This window comes from Hemiscyllium ocellatum, chromosome 1, assembly GCF_020745735.1.
Source record: "Hemiscyllium ocellatum isolate sHemOce1 chromosome 1, sHemOce1.pat.X.cur, whole genome shotgun sequence".
Taxonomy (NCBI): Eukaryota; Metazoa; Chordata; class Chondrichthyes; order Orectolobiformes; family Hemiscylliidae; genus Hemiscyllium; species Hemiscyllium ocellatum.
Window position 1 is genome coordinate 41929833 of NC_083401.1, and position 26291 is coordinate 41956123.

At 42.1% G+C, this 26291-nt stretch overlaps 1 protein-coding gene across 1 annotated transcript in view; it reads left to right on the forward strand.

The window, feature by feature from the left end:
• The window catches only part of me2 (malic enzyme 2, NAD(+)-dependent, mitochondrial), a 106417-nt gene that overhangs the window by 70835 nt on the left and 9291 nt on the right, over window positions 1–26291 (forward strand). Inside the window, exons 11-15 of the mRNA XM_060850328.1 lie at window positions 7527–7641; window positions 11889–12031; window positions 20041–20143; window positions 22266–22336; window positions 25458–25556. Of these exons, the coding sequence (XP_060706311.1) occupies window positions 7527–7641; window positions 11889–12031; window positions 20041–20143; window positions 22266–22336; window positions 25458–25556 (531 nt within the window). The remainder of the gene's footprint in view (window positions 1–7526; window positions 7642–11888; window positions 12032–20040; window positions 20144–22265; window positions 22337–25457; window positions 25557–26291) is intronic.

Here is a 26291-nt window from a genome sequence, read left to right on the forward strand (position 1 = left end):
CTCCCGGTCCTGCCGAGTTTTCACCATCCCCCCAGACCTCCCCTTCAGGACGAACGATCAGTCCTCAGCAAAGGACTCCCCTTCATCCCCCTCCATCCACACATCAATGAATTTAATACACGCCGTGACGTCGAACAATTCTTCCGTCGCCTCCGCCTCCGAGCTTACTTTCACAATCAGGATTCCCGCTCACCTTCCGAGGACCCCTTCGCCCACCTCCAATACACTGCATCCACCTGGACACCCCGCACTGGCCTATTACCTGCCCTCGACTTCTTCATTTCCAACTGCCACCGGGACATTAACCGCCTCAACCTGTCTACCCCCACTCCAACCTCTCACCCTCACAACGTGCAGCCCTCCAATCCCAACTTCACCATCAAGCCAGCGGATAAAGGGGGCGCAGTGGTAGTCTGGCGCACTGACCTATACACCGCTGAAGCCAAACGCCAACTCGAGGACACCTCTTCTTACTCCCCCCTCGACCATGACCACCCCCCCCCCCCCCATCACCAAACCATCATCTCCCAGACCATACAGAACCTCATCACCTCAGGAGATCTCCCACCCACAGCTTCCAACCTCATAGTCTGGGAACCCCGCATTGCCCGGTTCTACCTCCTTCCCAAGATCCACAAGCCTGACTACCCTGGCCGACCCATTGTCTCAGCATGCTCCTGCCCCACTGAACTCATCTCTACCTACCTTGACACTGTCCTATCACCCCCGAGTCTAGGAACTCCCCACATACGTTCCAGTCACCACCCACACCCTCCACCTCCTCCCAAGACCTCCGTTTCCCCGGCCCCAACGCCTCATCTTCACCATGGATATCCAATCCCTCTACACCTCCATCCGCCATGACCAGGGCGACCAGGGCCTCCAAGCCCTCCGTTTTTTTCCCCTCCAGACGACCCCAACAGTACCCTTCCACCGACACTCATTCGTTTGGCCGAACTGGTCCTCACCCTTGACAATTTCTCCTTTGAATCCTCCCACTTCCTCCAGACCAAAGGGGTAGCCATGGGCACAGGTATGGGCCCCTGCTATGCCTGTCTCTTTGTTGGCTACGTAGAACAGTTGATCTTCTGTAGTTACACCGGCACCACTCCCCACCTTTTCCTCCGCTACATTGATAACTGCATTGGTGCCACCTCATGCTCCCGCAAGGAGGTTGAGCAGTTTATCAACTTCACCAACACATTCCACCCTGACCTTAAATTTACCTGGACCATCTCTGACACCTCCCTGCCCTTCCTGGACCTCTTCATCTCCATTAATGATGACCGACTTGACACTGACATTTTTTACAACCCACCAACTCTCACAGCTACCTGGATTACACCTCTTCCCATCCTACCTCTTGCAAAAATGCCATCCCGTATTCCCAATTCCTCTGCCTCCACCGTATCTGCTCCCAGGAGGAACAGTTCCTCCACAGAACACACCAGATGGCCTCCTTCTTTAGGGACGTGGCTAAAGATGCCCTCCAATGCATCTCGTCCACATCCTGCATCTCCGCCCTCATACCCCACCCCTCCACCTGTAACAAGGACAGAATGCCCCTGGTGCTCACCTTCCACCCTACAAACCTTCGCATAAACCAAATCATCCGCCGACATTTCCGCCACCTCCAAAAAGACCCCACCAACACGGATATATTTCCCTCCCCACCCCTTTCCGCCCTCTGCAAAGACTGTTCCCTCCGTGACTACCTGGTCAGGTCCACACCCCCCCCATGACCCACCCTCCCATCCTGGCACTTTCCCCTGCCACCGCAGGAACTGTAAAACCTGTGCCCAACCTCCCCTCACCTCTATCCAAGGCCTTAAAGGAGCCTTCCACATCCATCAAAGTTTTACCTGCACATCCACTAATATCAATTATTGTATCCGTTGCTCCCGATGCGGTCTCCTCTACATTGGGGTGACTGGGCGCCTCCCAGCAGTGCGCTTTTGGGAACATCTCTGGGCCACCTGCACCAATCAACCACACCGCCCCGTGGCCCCACATTTCAACTCCCCCTCCCACTCTGCTGAGGACATGGAGGTCCTGGGCCTCCTTCACCGCTGCTCCCTCGCCACCAGACGCCTGGAGGAAGAATGCGTCATCTTCCGCCTCGGAACACTTCAACCCCAGGCCATCAATGTGGACTTCAACAGTTTCCTCATTTCCCCTTCCCCCACTTCACCCTAGTTCCAAGCTTCCAGCTCAGCACTGTCCCCATGACTTGTCCTACCTGCCTATCTCCTTTTCCACCAATCCACTCCACCCTCTCCTCCCTGACCTATCACCTTCATCCCCTCCCCCACTTACCCATTGTACTCTCTGCTACTTTCTCCCACCCCCACCCTCCTCGAGCTTATCTCTCCACGCTTCAGGCTCACTGCCTTTATTCCTCCCGAAACGTCGATTTCACTGCTCGTTGGATGCTGCCTGAACTGCTGTGCTCTTCCAGCACCACTAATCCAGAATCTGACTTAGTTGATGAGTGAAGTCTAAGCTTCAAACGTTGTAACACAGCATGGAGGGAGAGAGTTACCTGGAATCTGTTTCAGGGGACAGTCATGCCCCTTACATTAACTACCTTTAACTTTGATCAGTGATCAGGGACTGGAGGGTGTGGCGACAAGTAAGACAGGGACAGGGATACAGGAGGTAGACCAGAAAGAACCTTAGCCCTTGAACTTGTCGGACAGATTTAAGATTCCTGCTCCCTGTGTAGATGAGAATGGAGGCTGTAGAAAGAATCAGTAAACTGGCCATATTACCATGGTACAGGGAACCATTCAACCGGGAGAGAGATGTTTTTATAATCTGAGCTAGTATAGTCAGGGAAATAGACACTTCCCTCTTGGCCAGGATTGAGTGTCCCAAAGGCTTTGTGGCCTGTCAGGTGTGCAGGCTCAGGGTATCCAATCGCACTGCAGAGAAACTTTGAGGAGAAGGGGGAAAACCAGTTGCTGTGATCCATGTAGGTACCAATGATACAGGAAAAAAAGAAAGGTTCTGCAAGGGGAATTTTAGTGACTCTGGGCTAAATTGAAAAGCAGAACCAAAAAGGTAGTAATTTTTGGAATAATCCCTCAGCCACGAGCAAATTTGCACAGGGTCAACAAGATTCAAGAGATAACTGTGTAGTTAAAGATTGGTGTGGGAGAAACTGATTCAGATTCATGGAATGTTGGCACCCGTACTGGGAAAGGACCAAGCTGTTCTGATAGAATAGACTCCATTTCATATCACTAGGGCTGTGGGTAGGGCTTGAAACTAAAATCGGTGATGGTGGTGGATTCAGCGGCGTAGAAAATTTAGGATAAAGTTAAAGGATGGGGAACTCAGCAGACATTAAAGTTTTCTAGGACAAGTAATAGGAGAAAGAATGGAAAATCAGGAATCTGACTTTGGGGGCAGCTATGAGAAAGGAGGCAGTCAGTGCAGGACAGAAAGTGTTGAACTTAAATGCATGTAGTGTATGAAACAAGGTAAATGAGTTCGTAATGTAGATCAAAATTGGCAACTATGATGTTGTGGAAATCATAATGCAACACCCTGTTTCAGAAGGGAGGGAGGCAGATGATGTAAACTACAGGTCGGTTAGCCTGACTTGGTCATGGATAGAGGATTGGCTGACCAGAAGATAGAGTAGGGAGATAGGAGATATATATATTTTCAGGATGATAGCCAGTGACTAGTGGAGTTCTGCAGAGTCAGTGTTGGGATCACAACTAATCACATTATAAATTAATGATTGGCATTTGAACTGTCATACTGTTGTCATACTGAAGATGCCTAAAGATAGGTGGAGGTAGTGTTGAGGAAGTGGGAAGACTGTGTGTTAGGGCTTGGACAGGCTAGGAGACTGGGCAAAGAAGTAGCAAGTGTAATCTAGGTTAGGAATGTGTGAGGTTATGCACTTTGGTAGTAAGAATAGAAGCGTAGACCATTTTCTAAATGGGTAATGGTTTCTGATTTCTGAAGCCTAAAGGGACTTAGAATCTTGGAATTCCTAATCCTGAACTAGGATTCCCAAGTACAGAAAGGCCATTTGATCCAGTGAGTCCACACTGACCTCTGAAGAGCATCTCACTCACCATATTTCTATAATCCCTGAATCACCATGGTTCATCCACCTAATCTGAACATCCCCAGACACTATTGGGCAATTTAGCATGATTGACCTAACCTGTACATCTTTGGATTGTGAAGGTGAGGCCTGTAGGAGGAAAACTGAGCACCCAGAGGAAACCCATGTCGACACAAAGAATATGCAAAGTCCACTCAGTCACTCGTGGCTGGAATTGAACCTGGGTCCCTGGCTCTGTGCAGCAGTGCTGACTACTGAGCCATTATGTTACACTTACTACTTAAGATTAGCATGCAAGTTCAGTTGACAGTTAGGAAGGCAAATGCAATTTTAGCATTCATTTTAGGAGCATTAGACTACAAGAGCAAAGAAGTACTGCTGAGGTATAAGATGTTGGTCACTTCGTTTTTGAAATACTGTAAATGGTTTTGGGCCCCATGCCTAAGGATCTGCTGGTGTTGAAAGAGGTCCACAAGAATGATACTGGGGGTGAAGGGCTTGTCTCCACTAGTAAGAGAGACTAGGATTTGAGGACTCAGCCTCAGAGTGAAGGTGACCTGTTAGAGTTGAGGTGAGGAGGAATTTCTTTAATCAGATGGTGATGAATCTGTGGAACTCATTGTTGCAGAAAGCTAGAGAGGCCAATTCATTGAGTATATTTAAGACAGAAATAGGTTCTTGACTGATATGAGGATCAAGGGTCACTGGGAGAAGGCAGGAGAAATGGAGTTGAGAAATATGTCGGCTGTGGTCAAACGGTGGAATGACACATTTCAGCTTCTAGGTCTCGTGGTCTTCTGTGAAACTCTGAGAAATTAAGGGGAGTCTGAGTAGAGGGACATATTTGCAGAATAAGGGAATATGGATTTAAAACATACTAAATAATTTCTTCTCCCTGAGGGTTGTCAGTGCCTGGGATTTTCTACACCAGAGGAATGGAGGCTACATTGCTAAAAGCATTTAAAGAGGTGCTATGATGAGCTGACGTGAAAGAAAGTTTTGAGGCTTGGGTCAGATAACCATGATCTTTTAGAACATAGAACAATACAGCACAGAACAGGCCCTTTGGCCCACGATGTTGTGCCGAACATTTGTCCTAGCTTAAGCACCTATCCATGTATCTATCCAATTGCCGCTTAAAGGTCACCAATGATTCTGACTCTGCCACTCCCACAGGCAGTGCATTCCATGCCCCCACCACTCTCTGGGTAAAGAACCTACCCCGACATCCCCCCTATACCTTCCACCCTTCACCTTAAATTTATGTCCCCTTGTAACCCTCTGTTGTACCTGGGGAAAAAGTCTCTGACTGTCTACTCTATCTATTCCCCGATCATCTTATAAACCTCTATCAAGTCACCCCTCATCCTTCGCCGTTCCAATGAGAAAAGGCCTAGCGCACTCAACCTATCCTCGTACGACCTATTCTCCATTCCAGGCAACATCCTGGTAAATCTCCTCTGCACCCTCTCCAAAGCTTCCACATCTTTCCTAAAGTGAGGCAACCAGAACTGCACACAGTACTCCAAATGTGGCCTTACCAAGGTCCTATACAGCTGCAACATCACCTCATGACTCTTGAATTCAATCCCTCTGCTAATGAATTCTAATACACCATAGGCCTTCTTACAAGCTCTATCTATCTGAGTGGCAACTTTCAAAGAGCTATGAACATAGACCCCAAGATCCCTCTGCTCCTCCACCTTACTAAGAACCCTACTGTTAACCCTGTATTCCGCATTCTTATTTGTCCTTCCAAAATGGACAACCTCACACTTGACAGGGTTGAACTCCATCTGCCACTCCTCAGCCCAGCTCTGCATCATATCCAAGTCCCTTTGCAGCTGACAACAGCCGCCCTCATTATCCACAACTCCACCTATCACACATTCCTAACCTGCAAATTTACTGACCCACCCTTCGACTCCCTCTTCCAAGTCATTAATAAAAATTACAAACAGCAGAGGACCCAGAACTGATCCCTGCGGAACTCCACTTGTAACTGGGCTCCAGGCTGAATATTTACCATCTACCATCGCTCTCTGACTTTGACCGGTTAGCCAGTTTTCTATCCAACTGGCCAAATTTCCCACTATCCAATGCCTCCTGACTTTCCGCATAAGCCTATATGGGGAACCTTATCAAATGCCTTACTAAAATCCATGTACACTACATCCACTGCTCTACCCTCATCCACATGCTTGGTCACCTCAAAGAATTCAATAAGACTCGTAAGGCAAGACCTACCCCTCACAAATCCATGCTGGCTGTGCCTAATCAAGCAATGTCTTTCCAGATACTCACCAATCCTATCCCTCAGTACCCTTTCCATTACTTTGCCTACCACCGAAGTAAGACTAACTGGCCTGTAATTCCCAGGGTTCTCCCTATTCCCTTTGAACAGGGGCACAACATTTGCCACTCTCTAGCCCCTGGTACCACCCCTGTTGACAGTGAAGACAAAAAGATCATTGCCAACGGCTCTGCAATGGTGTGATAACACACAGATTTGGGGGGGTCAATAGTCTACTCTTATTTCCTACATTCTTACATTCAAAGCTGAAAGTCAATGCATTTGAATGCCAATTATGTACCACCATATTTCTTTCAAAGTAAGTTAATATCTTATGCAAAAGTAACCTCAAAACCGGTGATCCATTTGTTATCCTGGATATTTAAAATGTTTAACAATCTCCAAAAAAAAATAGTTTGAGAGGCAACCAAAAATACCAGTGCAACACCTCAAAACTGTATGTCGGAAGTTCTGAAAGAATTCATAATCAAAGTAGTCTATAACTTGAGTTAACATGACTTCAAGTGAAGGATGTTAGATTATAAAATCAGTTCAGTAGTTGAAAACATTGAGAGAGAAATTATTTCCTCCTGATTAGATTGTCTGTGAACAAATTTCTAAGAAGGAAAAATGAATTTGTACTCAAGTTTGTTGTTTCATTAGAAAATGAAACCAGTTAATAATCTGTTACACTCCCTCTGAATTCCATGCAGTTGTAAAATGTGCTGTGATAGTTGCAGACAGTTTACATTTAATGCCTGTTTCTGTAGTTTCTGGAATAGCATAGGTAACTTTGTTTTATAATTTCCGAATGAAGATCAACTACCTGAATTTCCAGTTCCGCATACGAGGTAGTTAGTGCAGAAATGCCACTACGGCCTGTTATCAAAAAGCAGCTGATGCCTATCCTGTCCTGAAATATCTCAAAACAGTTGCAATTAGACTGGCTGTTATATGTAAGTTGTCAAATACTTATTTATCACTTTCTGGATTTCTGATGGTGTATGACTTTAGAAACTCCAGTGGAGAAAGATAAGCATGTAGCTTATATTTATTTAGGAAGAAATCTTTAAGTCTTCCTCAGTTGTCAATTAACTGAGTATGAATGTTGCCGTTAAATTCTAAGAGTGCTGCTTTGGACTATAGGGTCGATCAGAGCCAACTGACAAGCACCAACAACCGTATGTCCACACCGCACCTGATCAGAAAATTGAGACGTTTCTGGATGCAGTTAATACTTTACAGCCCACTGCTATCATTGGTAAGTGGTAAAAGCTACAAAAAAATGTATGGAAATGGCTTCATTTGCTATTCCATAGATTTAATTTCAAATGATGCTTGTGAAAGTGTCTTGAGGATTTTTTAACACTAGATAGAATCTCAATGTTGAATAGCAGTACAGTGCTCTTGGGGATTGTGAACTGCAGCAATCACAACTTTTTGTTGTAAGCATGTATGTATATTTGCTCAATTGATAATCCATACATTCATCCATATCATCTCCAATATCTGACTTCGCTGAAGATCTTAAGTATTGTGAACTTCCAAGTCTATGACTTTATTTCCTATAACTCAACTGGAATTTCCAGTCAGCTTTTCACTTCTGTAGCTTTTTACCCATTTTCACAATATCAACTTTGATTTGTTTCTTGTGTTTTCCACACCCGCCCCGGATCCCCCTCAAAGGACCATTCTTGTCCATTTCTTTAAAACTTGTTGTTCATTTTCTTTTCTTAAAAATTTTTTTATAAATTTTCCACTCAGTTTTTTTTTAAACCATAATTGTCTTCCTGTAAATGTGTCCAAAGTTAAAAATCACACAGCACCAGGTTATAGTCAAATAACCTCTTCAGGTGGTTGTGGAGCAGGACCAAAAGACACAATTTGTAGCACAAGGGTTACAGAGTTGTGATGATATATTAAACAAACTTAGATTAAGTCTTGCATCTTTTTTTAGGGTGGGATATCCTGGTTTAGGCTCTTTAATACATAAATTTGAGAACTCCTTTTAAGTTACATTCCCAAGGTGGCTTCAGTTAGTCTGAGCTAAGATAACACCTATTGTTAGATTATGTGTTAAAGGTCTAGATTAGTGTGGTACTGGAAAAGCACAGCAGGTCAGGCAGCATCCAAGGAGCAGGAAAATCCAGCACCACTCTACTCTGGACTCTGATCTCCAACATCTGCAGTCCTCACTTTTGCCTAATGTGTTAAAGGTGTGAACTTAAAGTCTATCCCAATGTTGAGTCAGTTTTATTTGTAAAGTGGGACTTTCTGAATGTACGTGGATTTATGCAGTTTTGAGCAAATTAAAATGTAATTCAGCAACTACAGATCCATCCCATAGATTTATGTGCGCGCATGCAGGAGAGACAGTAGGTGTGTGCATGTGGGTATGTATGCATATGAAAGAGTGTGTATATGTGTGTGTAGTCATGATTTGGAGATGTCGGTGTTGGTCTGGGATGTACAAAGTTTTTAAAAATCACAACTGTTGGGGAGTCCAGAACTTGAGGGCATAGGTTTAGGGTGAGAGGGGAAAAATATAAGAGACTTAAGGGACAACTTTTTCACGCAGAAGGTGATACATGTATGGAATGAGCTGCCAGCAGATGTGGTGGAGGTTGGTACAATTGCAACATTTAAGAGGCATTTGGATGGGTATATGAAAAGGAAGGGTTTGGATGGATATGGGCCGGGTGCTGGCAGGTGGGACTAGATTGGCTTAGGATATCTGGTCGGCATGGACGGGTTGGACCGAAGGGTCTGTTTCCATGCTGTACATCTCTATGACTATGACCAGGTTATAGTCCAACAGGTTTATTTAGAAGCTGCTCCTTCATCAGGTGGTTGTGGAGTATAAGATCAGAATTCATAGCAAAAGTTTGCAGTGTGATGTAACTGATTGGAAAAGACCTGGACTGTTTGAGTCTCATCTTTTTAGAATGAACATGTTGGTTTCAGTTCTTTAAAAATGTTCTGCAATTTACATATGAAAGAACTGAAAGATATTGTTAAGTCTCTCATTCTAAAAGATGAGACTTGACAAACAATCCAGGTTTTTTTTAATATATAATTTCAGTTACATTACACTAAACCTTTGCTATAAATTCTGTCTTATGATCTTATACTTCACAACCATCTGATGAAGGAGCGGCGCTCTGAAAGCTACTGCTTCCAAATAAACCTGTTGGACTAAACCTGGTTTTATGTGTAAGCTTGGTCGAGTATGTGTTTGTGTGTGATTGGGTATAAATCGGTGAGAGGGTGCGTGTGTGTGCACGCATGAGAGAGCTTGTGTATGCAAGAGGGTCTGCATATGTAAATATGTAAGTGTGTGTGTGTGAGAGAGAGAGGGAGCGAGTGTGTGTGTGCATAGTGCAGTGGAATCACCTGTAGTGTGACATGATTCCATCCACGAGGCCATCCCCATGGGTATCAAACTTGGCTATTGGCCTCTGCTCAGTCACTTTGCATTGTTGCTTGTCCCGAAGTCCACTTTGGAGGACGGTCACCAGAAGGTCCGAGGCTGAATGTCGTGGACCGCTGAAGTGTTTCCGACTGGAATTCTCTATTCCTGAGATGCTGCCTGGCCTGCTGTGCTTTGACCAGCAACACATTTGCAGCTGTGATCTCCAGCATCTGCAGACCTCATTTTTTACTACAAGCAACATGAGTACCTGTCGCATCCATGGTGGGAGTTATCCCCACGTGTAATGGCAGCTTCCATGTTGACACTGTGACACAGATGTCGCCATTAACATGGAGCAAGTACTATCTACTAAGTACTTGTGTGACTTGGCCAACATTGTCAATCTCATACGCTGCAGACAGGGATGCCCTGAGCCTTGGTCCATTGGCGAGACCAAGCAGACACTACAACAACGGATGAATGGACACCGTGCAACAATCACTAGATAGGAGTGTTCCCTTCCAGTTGGGAAACATTTCAGCAGTCAGACATTTGGCCTCAGACCTTCTGGTGACCGTCCTCCAAGCAACTACGCAAAGTGGCTGAGCAGAGGCTGATAGACCAGTTTAATACTCATGGGGATGGCCTTAATTGGGACCTTTTTTGGGTTCATGTCACGCTACAGGTGACTCCACTGCACTTTTGTCTGTCTGTCTGTCGCACACATGCACAGACCATCTGTCATTCACAAGCGCTCATGTGCACGCACATATGCACTTGCCGCACTCTCACGCACATGCATCCCCTCACAGGCTTCTACCCCCCAACCAAGCTTTCGCTTGCTTGCTCGCTCACTCACTCGCACTCCCTTTCACATGCACTTGCACCCACATGCACACGCTCACTCTGTCTCTCCCCTGCACGTGCACGCATGTAAATTTATGGGGTGGATCTGTAGTTGCTGAATTACATTGTATTTTGCCCAAAAACTCTAAGTCCATGTAGATTCTGAAAGTCCCACTTTACAAATAAAACTGACTCAACATTGGCTTAGACTTTGTAAGTTCACATCTTCTAATACGTTGTCCAAGTTAAGATAACACCTATTGTTAGATAAACTGAAGCGACCTTGAGAATGTAACTTAAAAGGAGTTTTTATGTTTGCATGTTAAAGAACCTAAGCAAGCATATCCTATCCTCAAAGATGCAAAACTTAATCTAAGTTTGTTTAACATATCATTACAGCTCTGTGACACTGTAACCTTTTATGCTACAAATTCTGTTTTCTGGTCCTACTCCACAACCACCTGATGAAGAGGCAGTGCCTCGAAAGCTAGTGCTTTCAAATAAACCTATTGGACTATGACCTGGTGTTGTGTGATTTTTAACTTTATCCACGCCAGTCCGACACCAGCTTCTCCAAATCACGACTAGTATCTGTGTAAGTATTATAAACATTAATGATCATGTATGCAATTCTTTTTGAAAGCTATTCATGTCTGTTTTCTTGTGAAATAACTTATGAGTAAGAATATTAATATCCTCAATGCTAAAACTGCATCCTGGGATCAGTTGGTGTTTGGGATATTATTTAAAATGTTCTGCTTCAGCAGAAAACATATAATTTATTAAGAATAAATACTTAAGCTGTATTTAAACATTGGAGGCATCCTCTGATAACCTTTGAAAACTGTTTTTAAAATTTCAGATCTCCTTGTGTATAAGTTCTGTATTTCATCTTCTGTATGAGTGTAAATCTTTATATGGAAAAAAAAAGGACTTTAAATTCTGACAAAAATAACATTCAAAAATTGTAGTGACTTGGTAGAATAGAAGAAATCTTAAATCTTGCATTGATCCTGATTTCAACCATTTCAGTAAAGACAAAGTGAAAATGTTTGAAATTGACAGTGTAAACTAAAAAGACATAACAGTGAAGTTAGTAAGTATTTTATAAATTATTAATGTTCAAAGTATGAGCCTGTTCTCTCCCTTTCCTCTTCCCTGCCCTTCTGTCTCGCCTTTCTCCCCATGCCTCACCCCTCTCCTTGCAACACTCAACAAAGGTTGACTTCGGTTAAATTTGTTTTTGGCAGGGGTAGCAGGTGCTGGGAGACTGTTCAGCAAAGAAGTGATTAATGCTATGGGAAGGATGAATGAACGCCCTATAATTTTTGCACTAAGTAATCCGACAAATAAAGCTGAATGTACTGCCGAGGATGCATACAATTTAACTGAGGTATTGTAGACAAACAATTCTCTTCCCTCATTTGCCTTCAAAATAGAAAGGTTTGCATTTAATGTGTTTTTTTTTAATGCCCCCAAGAGTCTTGAAGACTTTTACAATGAAATAAGTGTATTTGAAGTCACTATTGTAATGCAGGAAATAGCAGACAATTTGCATGCAGCAATGTAATGGTGACCAGATAATGGATTTTTATGGTGTTGGTTGAGGAATACGTAATGGCCAAAACAAGAATAACTCCACTCTGCTTCTTTAATATTCGTGCCATGCTTTTACAATTTTTCACATTCACCTGAGGAAAGAAGGAAATTTGGCACTTTCAAAGTAAAATAGTTCACCGGAATCTCAATTTTGACACTTATGCTCAAACCCTGGATTGGGACTTCAACCCAGGACTTTGTGTTTCTGAGGCCAGGTGTACTGCAACCTGAGCCACAGCTGACAGAACACTAAATTTTCAAACTCCATATGATAAGTGTCCTCTCTTGAGTCGAGGTTGATAGAAGGAAATAAATACAGTTTATGCCTTGTGTGATTTTCAGTTGTTTAATCAAATGATATACACTTTCTCCTGTAATTTCTATATATATACACAAACCCTGCTCCAGGGATTTAAGCATATAATCAAATCCTGTAATTAAACTGTAAATTGTCCTACTTATTTATATTTGAGGAGAAAGTGAGGACTGCAGATGCTGGAGATCAGAGCTGAAAATGTGTTGCTGGAAGAGCGCAGCAGGTCAGGCAGCATCCAAGGTACAGGAGATTCGACGTTTCGGGCATAAGCCCTTCTTCAGGAATGAGGAAACTGTGTCCAGCAGGCTAAGATAAAAGGTAGGGAGGAGGGACTTGGGGGAGGGGCATTGGAGATGCCATACCTATATCGCATCTCCAACGCTCCTCCCCCAAGTCCCTCCTCCCTACCTTTTATCTTAGCCTGCTGGACACAGTTTCCACATTCCTGAAGCAGGGCTTGTGCCCGAAACGTCGAATCTCCTGTTCCTTGGATGCTGCCTGACCTGTGCTTTTCCAGCAACACATTTTCAGCTACTTATTTATATTTGTCCTTTTTGTGTGACAAATGATTTGGTATCACGTTGATGTAATACCAGATTTAAATTAACCAAACTGTGTTGCCAGATCCCCATTATTAAATGCTTCCATATCTGGTTCAGCAGTGTAATAATATTTATCTGCTTTTTGGCAGGATTAGTACCATGTAAATGGGTATCAGATGTTTTGATATGTTTTCTATATTTGAATCCAAAGCTTCATGGAAAAATTTCTTTGCATGTCTTTAATGGGCTCCATCTTATGCTTAAGTTGACCTTTGAAATGGTGCAGTCGAATTAGCTCCTTCTTTTGATGTCTTTACTGAGAAATCACCCAGGGACCTGATACTTGCTGACCTTCTCGCCTGACTCCTGCTTGAAGAGTGCCTCACTCTTCCCTATCTCTGCAATCTCCTTCAGTCTCTCAATCCTTTGACACATGTAAGCTGTTTAAATTCTTCCTTATAAATCTTGAGTATCCTGGATATTAACCACTCCTCCATAGGTTTGTGTATTGAGCTGCAAAAAATTTAAGCTCTGGAACTTCCTTCATAGATCTATCCACTTCTCCTCCACTTAAAAACTCCTTAAAGAGCTGGCCATCTACCCTAAATCCTTACATCTTGAGTTTTGCTTTACATTTATTTCTGTAAAATATCTTGCAACATTTTGCACTACAGATGTTAGATAACTAAAGTGTCCCAAGTAAGTGTGGTTGATTGTCTTGCCTTGGATTTACATCAGTGCCTGTCACTTATGCAAGTGGTTTATGTTTCTTATATTTTGGGGTGTGTCTGTGTTTCTCAATATCAGACCATTTGATAACATCATCAAGTACTGAGCGCCTAACAATTAATGGAAATGCTTTCTTATCCGAACAGAGATTCAGCAGAGGGAACTTAGTTAACCTTTTCATAACATTGGGGAGTCCGGAATGCTGTCAGTATCCAAGAAGACCACGTGTCCATGAAGGGCTCCCGGCTGCAAAAGCTGGTGTTTCAGGGTCTCTGAGCTTGAGCAGCAGGCGGAGACACTGGCACATCCGCAAGGGTTGGAGTTCTGTGGAGAGGTGGTCACTCAAAGGATTAGGGGAAAGAAAAGAATGGACGTTCAGGGCTCCGGGGGTATGGATTTCTTCAAATGTGTCCAAGGGAGTTTCTTGCGTTAATAGTCGAAAGCCCAACAAAGAACGGTGCAGTGCTGGATCTGGTTTAGAAAGAAGCCAGACAAGTATTCGATGTAGCAGTGAGAGAACATTTTAGTGTTCGCAACCCACAACACAGCATATTTATTCAGGACAAGGGAAAATGTTGGCCTGCAAAGATGACTTGGGATTGGTTGAAGGCAGTTTGTGGCCACAGTAGACTGGGAACAGCTCTTTGTGGGTAAGTCTACAGTGGAACAAAGGAGCATTCAGAAAGGAGCTGGAGAGAGTACAGCTCCAACATCTACCCTTGAGAGGAAAATATAGGGGTAATAAGTAAAGAGAACACTGGATGTCAGGATAATTCAGGGCTGGATGAGAAAGAACAGTAGGGCTTTTAGCAAATCCAAAAGAAGCAATTCAACTGCGGCCCTAGAGGGCTACAGGAACCGCAGGAAGGAAATTTCAAAAAGCATTTAGAGCAAAGGTGGAATGTGAGAAAGGACGTACGATCAGGATTAGTGAGAATCCTAACATATTTAATAAATACATTAAAGGGAAGAGGTGAACCAGAGAAAGAATTTGGCCTATTAGGGACAAGGGAGCAGCCAATGTATGAAGCTGCAGGCTATTAGAAAGGTGTTAAATGAATGCTTCACTTCAGTCTTTACTGTGGAAAAGGAGAAAATAGGAAATTCAGGAAAAGGGACTGTGAGGAACTTGCAGTTTGATAGAGGAAATGGGGAGGTATTGGAAGCTCTGTCAGGCTTAAAAACAGACGAATCTCCTGACCCGAATGAACTTCATCTCAGACTGCCGTGGGAGGCAATGAAGAAATTGCCAGGGCTCTGACACTAGTTTCTAATTCCTCGATGACCACAGGGAAAGTGACAGAGGACTGGAGGATGGCTTATTGGGGCAGCACGGTGGCGCAGTGGTTATCACTGCTACCTCAAAGCGCCAGGAACCCGCGTTCGATTCCAGCTGCAGGTGACTGCCTGTGTGGAATTTGGACATTCCTCCAAGCGCTCTGGTTTCCTCCCACAATCCGAAAGATGTGTAAGTTAGGTGAATTGGCCATGCTAAATTGAAATTGTGTTCAGGGATGACACATGATTTAGGGATAAATCTGGGATAATAGGTTAGGGGAATGGGTCTGGGTGGGGTTACTCTTGGGAGGGTTGGTGTGGACGAAGGGCCTGTTTCTGTACTGTAGGTATTCTATGATAATCCAGGATGTACCAGTTGTTTCTCTACCTGTTCTGACTGAATATTTGTGTCAAACACAGAAGAATTTGTGTGTGCCTTCAATTCTTTTGAAAGTGTGTTGAGAAAGCACATCGTAAGCCAATGCCAGAAATGAAGCAAGTGAACCTAAAGAAAAATAGTATGCTCGAACCCACTTAGTTCAATCAGTACAACTGATTTTCTTATAATACAAAATAATGAGCATATTATGTTGCTGCACAAATGGCTTATCTTTCTTGATTAAATAATGGCCCGAGTTTTGTTTCAGCAGCGAAGTAACTAAATTGTATCTGCCAAGTTCAACCTACTTTGAATTCTTGAAGTTTATTACTCTGTTCACTATTTACGACATTATCAAGTTTTATATAATCCACAAACTTCTACATTGTACTGCCTAAACAATTCAGTCAACTATAAACAACAATCAATGATCCTAAAATCAAACCCTCGGGGGACCCATTTCAGGTTATTCAATAATTATTTTCCGTTAGCACATTGATACTTGGCTAATGTGAAAGCAGGGCTGAAAATGTGTTGCTGGAAAAGTACAGCCGGTCAGGCAGCATCCAAGGAGCAGGAGAATCGACGTGAAGAAGGGCTCATGCCCGAAACGTCGATTCTCCTGCTCCTTGGATGCTGCCTGACCTCCTGCGCTTTTCCAGCAACACATTTTCAGCTCTGATCTCCAGCATCTGCAGTCCTCACTTTCTCCTCTAATGTGAAAGCAGTCAGGATAAGTATTTCAAAAGTCTGGAACAGCAAGAAAACAACAAAATGTTTTCTGTGCTTTAGCAATTGAAGAGGCAATTTCATTTTAGATTTAAATCTCAAATATTCGTGGGAAACAAATGCTGAATATTTTAAAATATTTTCTCCAAATGAAGCTTCCTGAATAGAACAGTCAAAATTACGATGGTAATTTTGGTAGAGATCAACATGCTTTGAACTTGCAATGTGAAAGGGGTCAATGAAGTCTTAACAATAATTAATAGAATTGAAATAGCTCAGCCTCCAGTTCTAATATTCTCAAGAAAATCTTTAAAATCATCAAACAAAAAGTGCACTCTTTTTGTGAGCACTCTGTATTAAATACACAGCAGCAAAGATATTATAATACAATACTGTCATCTAGCTAAAGCATGACCACTGACTCAACTTTTTTTTTAGAACAGATGTTATAGAATTTGAAACAATTCAGGGCCTCAAAGCAGCCAATTTACTTTAAGGTTATAAGTTTGATAATTGTACAACATTATGTTCTTTTTCAATATAATAACAAAATCTATTACGTAACCCTACAAAACACATTGAATTGAGTTCCTGATTCAAACAAGGCAAACAGTTACTTAAAATGATTTTCTGAACCAGGATTTTAACAACCAAAATTTTTGAACATCAAACACACCTGAGCATGGCACAATTTACATTGAAACTTTACCTTTTCAACCCAAGTATTAGTACAGTGTTAATTTCAGCATTTCTCTTTTGCAACCTCTCACTGAAATTACACTTATGAAAAGAGAAAGCCCTTGCAGCAGACCACATGGTGCCACAGTCCAAGCCACTCTCTTGCCTCAGAACAAAGACTCGCAGAGTCTCAAAATTCGCCACTAGGGCACTTTAACCCCTTTCTCACTTTACTCCTCATGGGGGCTAGGACCCCAACTAAATGCAGCGAGATCAAATCCCAGTGAAACGCAGAGAACCCAAATTCCCAATTAAATGCAATGAGCTCAATCCCAATTAAACGGAGTGAGCTCAAATCCCAATTAAACAGAGCTTGAATTTCAGCACAGTGTAGAGGAATCCAACCTCAAATCAACCCACCCAGTAGACTCTAACCCCAGTACCGTACAGAGGACTCGAACCTCAACCACACCCACCCCAGGGGACTCGAATCCCAGTACTGTGCAGAGGACTCGAACTTCAATCTCACCCCCCCCCCCCAATGTAGCACAAAGGACTTGAACCTTTGCCTGCCAGCACGCTTGCAAAATGTGTCTCTTGACTAAAGTTATTACCGTTCAAGGAATCCATAGGATAGAGAGCAATTGAATGAGGGGACTGTCTCTGGTACACAGGAATATCGAGAGCAACCAAGGTTTAAAACCTTACCTAGTGGGTCCATCTGTCTTGGGACACCGATGTTCCGGGTGGCCACTGACACCATCCAATCTGTACCTATTCATTTGGATTCTGCCAACTACACCAATATTGTTGTCACATTTCTCCCCAACTTAGTGGAAGCAAAAAGCTGAGAGTCGCAGTGTAGTTTTACCTTCTTCATCTGTATACCAGGCCCTGGAGGGAGAGAGAGCAATCACCCATGTGCACAGGACATGAGTTCATGGTCTTGTCTAGAAGAACAGTTTCTTAGTGAACTATATTGTAATTTTACAGGGAGGTGCATCCAGATAAGGCAAAGTATGTATTAATTGGGGGACCATTACAATCAGTGAGCATCAACAATAAAGATTATGCCATCTGCTGTTACATAATGAATAACTGCCTTCACATAATTAGTACTTTTCACCTTGTTAAACTGACGTTACATATGGAATGCTTCCAATATTATTAAATGGATCTGATAATGGCTGCTTTTCCACTTTGTTAACCATCACCCTTGCCTCCAGCACCCCATTGTTAACTGCAAGTTTTTATCTGATTTGAGTCATGCTTAGCTGAACGTCTTGTTTCACAAAACTCTTGTTCCCTGCCTGCTTATACCTTACACAATACTTAGTATCACAGTATAAAAATCAGTTCAAATGATTTCTATTTGATTTTAGTGCATTCTGACTTCATTGTATGCTAGGCAATGGCTCAATTCATTTCATTTTTTTCTCTTCTACCTATTGTTCTAAATTCTTACCTCAAAAATCTTAAATAAACAAACAAATTTTCAGACAAACCGTACCACTCTGAGTTCAAGAATGAAACTGAAACAGTGTCATTTGCCTCTTAATGTACACAGTGTAAAAATACAAATTAGACTGAACACACACACTCATTCCTCCCCTTTAGAGAGTCATTGAGATCTATACCACAGGAAAAGGCCTTTCAGCCCGTCATAGTCATGCCAGTCAAAACAAAAATCTAATCTAATCCCATTTTTCAGCATTTGGTCCATAGTCCTTTATGCCTTGGCATTACAAATGCATATCTAAATATTACTTCAATGTTTTGAGGGCTTCTCTTCACACCCTTACAAGCAGAATTTTCCACTTTTGCATCAACCTCTGGGTGATAACATTTCGTGAAAACACACAGAACACAAGTTTACAAATTATAATCAATAATGAGTCTTCATTATTGAAAATCCCAGAAGTTTGTGTTGTTTCAGGAAAATAATAATAGTTGATGCTGTCAGATTTACCATCGTAATGACTGCACTTTCCAGAATCCTGAAGGTCACTAGACTCAAAAGGTTAACTCTGCTTTCTTTCCTCAGATGTTGCCAGACATGCTGAGTTTCTCACAAATTCACCTGCACCTCCACACACACCATTTGCTGTATCTACTGCAGCCGATGTGGTCTCCTCTACATTGGGGAGACAAGCCGTCTACTTGTGGAACGTTTCAGGGAACACCTCTGGGACAACCGCACCAACCAACCCAACTGTCCCGTGGCTGAACACTTTAGCTCCCCCTCCCACTCCGCCAATGGCATGCAGGTCCTTGACCACCTCCATCGCCAGACCCTGGCCTGGAGGAAGAGCACCTCATCTTCCGCCTATGAATCCTCCGACCAATGGGATGAATGTAGATTTCTCCAGCTTCCTTATTTCCTCTCCCCACCTTATCTCAGTCCCAACCCTCGGATTCAGCACCGCCCTCTTCACCTGCAATCTTCTTTCCGACCCCTCCGCCCCCACCCTGTCTCTGGCCTAACACCCTCACCCTCGCCTCCTTCCACCTAGCGTATTCCCAGCGCCCCTCCCCCAAATTCCCTCCTCACTACCTTTTATCTCAGCCCGCTTGGCACACCAGCCTCATTTCTGAAGAAGGGCTTATGCCCGAAACATCGATTCTCCTGCTCCTCGGATGCTGCCTGGCCTGCTGTGGTTTTCCAGCACCACATTTTTCAACTCAATGCTGAGTTTCTCTAGCAATATCTGTTTTTGTTTCAGATTTCCAGCATCTGCAGTTCTTTGTTTTATTTCAGTCTGCATTTTCCTTTTACAATCACTTATTTAGCTCTTTGGCTGTGATTGTTACTGTGTCAAATGCTTTATGACTATGCTTCAAGAATACTTCACTTTGCAAAAGACAGTGCAACGCTCTCAGAATTTTCAGTTTCTAAGTCTGACAAATGCTTGCTTTCAGTTGTTAAAAACAGCAGTCTCTGTCTTATTTTTACTTCCTGAACTTCATTGGACTGTGAGGAGTGTTTTAAATGCCTTGTCTTCCCTTCAAATGAAGGTTTTTTCCTTCAAACATTTGTGATACTAAATTCCGAAACATGACTTGCACTTGGAAAACATGAAGTTTAATGACAAAGTTACTTGCATCTTAGATGCTAAATTTTGTTTGTTTTTTTTAAATTGCTTGTTTTATAGGGAAGGTGCCTTTTTGCCAGTGGTAGTCCATTTGACCCAGTGACTCTGCCAGATGGACGTGTATTTCGACCAGGACAAGGAAATAATGCTTATATCTTCCCTGGTTAGTACAGTTGCATTTGTGCTAACTTAAAACTCTTTGCTATGGTTTAAGCTCACTAATATTATCTGATATATTTTGTTAATTTGTTCATCACTACCCTGTCGTATTTTGAGAATAGGTTATTCATTGCTGTCTCTCAAATAATTCAGTTAGCATGGTCTATTTTTTAAGATTCTCTGCCTAAGTTCGTGCAACGGCTATTATTTAATTACTGGCACTCTTGCCACCCAGTCACAAGGTTTTGAGTTCAAGTCCTATTCCTAGGCTTGAATTTTTAAAAAAAAAACAAGGATGATGTTCCAATGAAGTACTGAGAAAGCAATACACTCCTGGAGATGTCTTTCAGTTGAGACATTAAATCTAGCTCCCACCTACCTGATTGGGTGGATGTAAAAGGTCCTACAGTGCTACACTGAAGAGCAGGGGAATTATCCCAATGTTCTGACCAGTATTTATCCCATGATCAATTGTACAAAGTTTGGCTTGACAACTGTGTCTTCTACAGTGAGTACTCTTAAATAAGTGTTTCATTGGCTGCAAAGTGCTTTGAGTCCAATAGTTTTTTTAAAAAAAAGCACCAGATTTATGCATTTTTCCCTTTTTTTGCACTATCAAACTTTCCTTTATCCACAATAAATACATTTTCTTTTCTCTGCTAGTTGTTTGCTTTTGTTAACCATCCAAATATTTATGAATGTTGATTTTTGCAAGTGGAGAGATAAATGTTTTTTTTATTTTCAGACCTCATTTTTATTCAGTTTTCAATCTCCATTTTGGATTTGTTTTCTTTCCAAATGGAGATTTGTTTTGTTTTGACGTGTAAAGGTGCACTGGGCAGTAGGCCTAAAAAGAAAACTAAAAATTAGCAGGCAATTACTGTTGAGATATTTTGGCCTATTTAAAAACCATAAGTTTTATAATATAAAACTAAAACTGTTTATAACTTACAATTAACTTTGAAAAGAATTTCTATTTCAGAAAATGATTTTCAATGAAAATCTAATCAGAAATATTGTCTGAATTAGTGTTTACTATTTTCAGTATGTAACATTTAGTTAATGGAATAAAAGCAGAAAATGCTATAAGTATTCCAGTTGGAAGCATGTGTGTAGAGGGGAGGGAGTACAGGCTTCACACTTCTGGCCTTTTATCAGAACTGGAACAAACTAAAAATCTAACAAGTTTTAATTGAGGATGGGGAAAGGTAAAGGTGAAAGAATAGAAGGAAATATTTGTAATAGGGTGGAAAGCATGAGGATACTTTTCAATTTGCACTTCCTCTTGTTTGTTCCTTTTCTTGTCCCATTGCTACCAAGTTTTGCATCGTACCATTACCCCTCTTCCATTTAATGTGGGCTACATTCCACCCTCTTCTGGACCTTTGTTCTGGTATGTATGCCGAATGCAGGGCATTGCCATTAAATATGGAAACCATATTCCATCTGTGCAAATGCATAGTTGCAACCATGACTTCACCAGCTCTTGATGATAATTGAAACTATCCAATGTCTCTTCATGCAAAATATTTCTGATTCAAAAGTAAGTGCTGTGATAGTAATAGCCTTCATTAAATCAAATATTCAATGGTCTCCACTACCCACTTTGGCAGAAGTGGTATTTTGTTAATTGAAAGTAAAATGAATTGTGACTCCCAAATGAGATTATTGTTATTTGAAATTTTTAAAACTTTCTAGACCGTTAGGTTGCAGGTACCCAGAGTAGGAGATTTTTTTAGCAGCAATATGATTCTGAGGCCCTTTGCATTTTGTGGCTGGAATAATTTTTTTCAAAATTTGCATGTATTATTTTAGCTGTGGCAAATTTACTTACATTTATTTCTAATGCAGAGTTGGATGTGAAGTTAATAATGGCATTCTGATTTTGTGTGTGAAATGTTCCATTTAGCAGTACCAATGACTATAAATGCATCCTTTCTTAAAACCTGTTATCCCTCCAACATCTTCTATTTCTCATTGAAGGATACTGACTTGAACCATGAACTTTTGTTACTGTGGGATTTCATATTCTACTTTGTTTTCTCCAAATATAAATCTCTATGCAGGATTACTGTCCCCTTGTACAATAAATTGACGGTCACTAAAGTTGTGCTTGTTAATTGCAGGTGTGGCACTGGCTGTAATTCTTGTTGGGGTTCGTACTATCAGCAGTCACGTTTTCTTGACAGCTGCAAAGGTTTGTGGAAACAAAAAAAGTACTGGCATATGTGGACTTGGAGGTGAAGGTTTCTTGCACAAAACATGTCATTTAACGTTAGCTAGAGGTTTAATATGAGCATCCTAAGCAGATGCTAAATAACTTCAGATTTCAACTGACCAGTGGCCAGTTGTCACTAGGATGGCTTTACTCTTTATCTGCATTTAAGTGTGTGGAAAAATCTCTTAGTTTACATTATTTGTCTTAAAAAGAGCTCTATCTTTTGCTGAAGAATCACCAGTATCACCTTCCTCCAGTAATATTCTTCTGGTCCAGTTATCATAAATTTCAAAGATTCTGACACTTGGGTGGAAGAGGAAGAAAAACTATATCCCAAGATTTTTCAATGTGACTTCAAACTCATTTCCAACCCCCTCATCATCTATGCTGGGTTTGACTGTATAATTTAGAATTTGAAAAGCAGCCATATCTTGAAATTAATTTTAAACTCCAGATTGAATTTCAAAATTGAAAAAATGGTTTTAACACTTGCAGCTGAGCAGAAAATTGGCCAAAGTGAAAGATGATAGGTATGTACCTGTCAGGCAGGGAGGAAAGGGTCGTGTGAGGGAGCCGTGGTTTAATAAGGAATTGGAATCCCTTGTTAAAGGGAAGAGGGCGGCCTATGTAAAGATGAGGCGTGAAGGTTCAATTGGGGCGATTGAGAGTTGTAAGGTAGCCAGGAAGGATCTAAAGAGAGAGCTAAGTGCAGCAAGGAGGGGACATGAAAAGTCCTTGGTTGGTAGGATTAGGGAAACCCAAAGGCTTTCTATAGGTATGTCAGGAATAAAAGAATGACTAGGGTAGGAATAGATCCAGTCAAGGATAGTAGTGGGAAGTTGCGTGTGGAGGCTGAAGAGATTGGGGAGACACTGAATGAATACTTTTCGTCAGTATTCACTCAGGAATAGGACATTGTTGCCGATGTGAATATTGAGTCACAATTAATTAGAATGAATGAATGGCTTTGAGGTATGTAGGGAAGACGTGTTGGAAATTCTGGAAAGGGTGAAAATAGATAAGTCCCCTGGGCCTGATGGCATTTATCCTAGGATTCTCTGGGAAGCAAGGGAGGAGATTGCAGAGCCATTAGCCTTGATTTTTATGTCCTCGTTGTCTACAGGAATAGTGCCAGAAGACTGGAGGATAGCAAATGTGGTTCCCTTGTTCAAGAAGGGGAGTAGGGATAACCCTAGTAACTATAGGCTGCTGAGTCTCACTTCTGTTGTGGGCAAAGTCTTAGAGAGAATTGTAAAGGATAGGATTTATGAACATCTGGATAGGAATAATGTGATCAAGGATAGTCAGCATGGTTTTGTGAAGAGCAGGTCGTGCCTCACAAACCTTATTGAATTCTTTGAGAAGGTGACTAAGGAGGTGGACGAGGGTCAAGCAGTAGATGTGGTGTATATGGATTTTAGTAAGGCGTTTGACAAGGTTCCCCATGGTAGTCTACTGCAAAAAATACGGAGGTATGACATTGAGGGTGCGTTAGAGGTTTGGATTAGGAATTGGCTGGCTGGAAGAAGACAGAGGGTAGTAGTTGATTGTAAAGGTTCATCTTGGAGTGCAGTTACAAGCGGTGTTCCACGTGGATCTGTTTTGGGACCATTGTTGTTTGTCATTTTTATAAATGACCTGGAGGAGGGGCTAGAAGGTTGGGTGAGCAAGTTTGCAGATGATACGAAAGTCGGTGGAGTTGTTGATAGTGAGGAAGGATGTGGCAGGTTACAACGGGATATAGGTAAGCTGCAGAGCTAGGCAGAAAGGTGGCAAATGGAGTTCAATGTAGGTAAGTGTGAAGTGATTCACTTTGGTAAGAGTAACAAGAAGATGGAGTACTGGGCTAATGGTCGGATACTTGGTAGTGTGGATGAGCAGAGGGATCTTGGTGTCCATGTACACAGATCTCTGAAAGTTGCCACCCAGGTAAATAGTGCTGTGAAGAAGGCATATGGCGTACTGGCTTTTGTTGGTAGAGGAATTGAGTTCCGGAGTCCTGAGGTTATGTTGCAGTTGTATAAGACTCTGGTGCGGCCGCATCTGGAGTAATGTGTGCAGTTTTGGTTGCCATACAATAGGAAGGATGTGGATGCACTGGAATGGGTGCAGAGGAGGTTTACCAGGATGTTGCCTGGTATGGTAGGAAGATCGTATGAGGAAAGGCTGAGGCACTTGGGGCTGTTTTCATTGGAGAAAAGAAGGTTTAGGGGTGATTTGATAGAGGTGTACAAGATGATTAGGGGTTTAGATAGGGTTGACAATGAGAACCTTTTTCCACGTATGGAGTCAGCTATTACGAGGGGGCATAGCTTTAAATTAAGGGGAGGTAGGTATAGGACAGATGTTAAGGGTAGATTCTTTACTTAGCAAGTCAAGTTCATGGAATGCCCTGCCAGTAGCAGTGGTGGACTCTCCCTCTTTATGGGCATTTAAATGGGCATTGGATAGGCTAGTGTAGGTTAGGGGGGCTTGGATCGGCGCAACATCGAGGGCCAAAGGGCCTGTACTGCGCTGTATTTTTCTATGTTCTATGAGCCCAGTGGCAAGTTTAAAGTGTACATTGAAAGTTCGCCAAGCAGCTGACTAGGCCACTGCCCAAAGCTGTCTTTGTGTTCCTTTTTCATTTACATGTCAGGTCCCCAAGATGTAACAGGAACCTGGTTTCAATTTTAGCATTTCTAAGCACAAAAGCTGATGTGGCTTTCCCAATGGATAAAAGTTGGAGTACTCACTGGGAAGAGGAAGCTAAAAAAGTTATGCCCATGATTTTTGAGAGGGACAGGGTGATGGTCTGGGCAAAAGTGAGGTCTGTTGGCAAATGCAAATTAATTTTGAAAGCCATCCTGCTTCCTTACCCTCTGTGTGGCATACACTTCTGCCATTCACTGCCTGCTTCGAAGTAAAGTCGAGGGCTAGTAGATTTAAGATCTAATAGATGTGTAATGCTAAATCCACAATGATCAGAAGTAATTGCTTTAAAATTGAAATTATTTATTCACTAGGAAATTGTTAGTAGTGTTCTGCTGAAATTCATTAAACCTGTAGTATACTAAGAGTATTTGTAATGTCTTACAGCTTCTCATTAATTTTTCTGTAGGCACTGGCTGAGCAGGTGACCAATGATGAATTAGCCCAAGGGGGCCTTTATCCACCACTGTCTCAGATCCGTAAAGTCTCCATTCATACTGCAGCTAAGGTGAGCATCTTTTCTTAAACTGAAAGTAAACTACTTTATACTATATCAAAGTGTAATGGGACAGGTGCCAATTTTGTCTATTTTGTGTAGGTCCATATCTGTAGTGAAAGTTCTGATTTTATTTTTGTCACTTTGGAGAAATAAAATTCCACAGTTAGAAAATGGAAAGTTATGATTTTGCTGATTTTATTATTTCCGCTTGTGTACATCAAGCTGCATTTTCACTAGTGTTGAGAGTGCATCATTAGTTAGTATAAGTTTTTCAGGATATTAATTTCAGCCGTCCTGCATGTTGGATTGTTTAATATACTGTTTTGAATATGAAGAGACAACTTTTACCCCATATTGTTTTCTATTATAACTATTCAGTTTTAAAATAAAATTTGATTTCCTAAGTTTTTTGCAAAAGTCAAAGTAGTGTAGTGCACTTGATATTGTGAGACTAGATATTGTGGAGGAGCAAACAGATTTGACGGCATTAGATAAATAGACATTAGACAAAATAAATTTTATAGGACACAGAACAATACAGCAGAGGAACATACCTTTTGGCCCACCTTATTTATGCTGACCGTGATGCCATTCCAAACTAATCCAATCTAGAGAACCACAGAAATGGTACAGCACAGGGTGAGGGGGACATTGGATCATCACTGAAAAGATGGGCTTAAAGACACCCAGATGCCCTTTTCTAATCCCATTTTCCTACACTTGGCCAAGAGCTCTGCAGCTTAC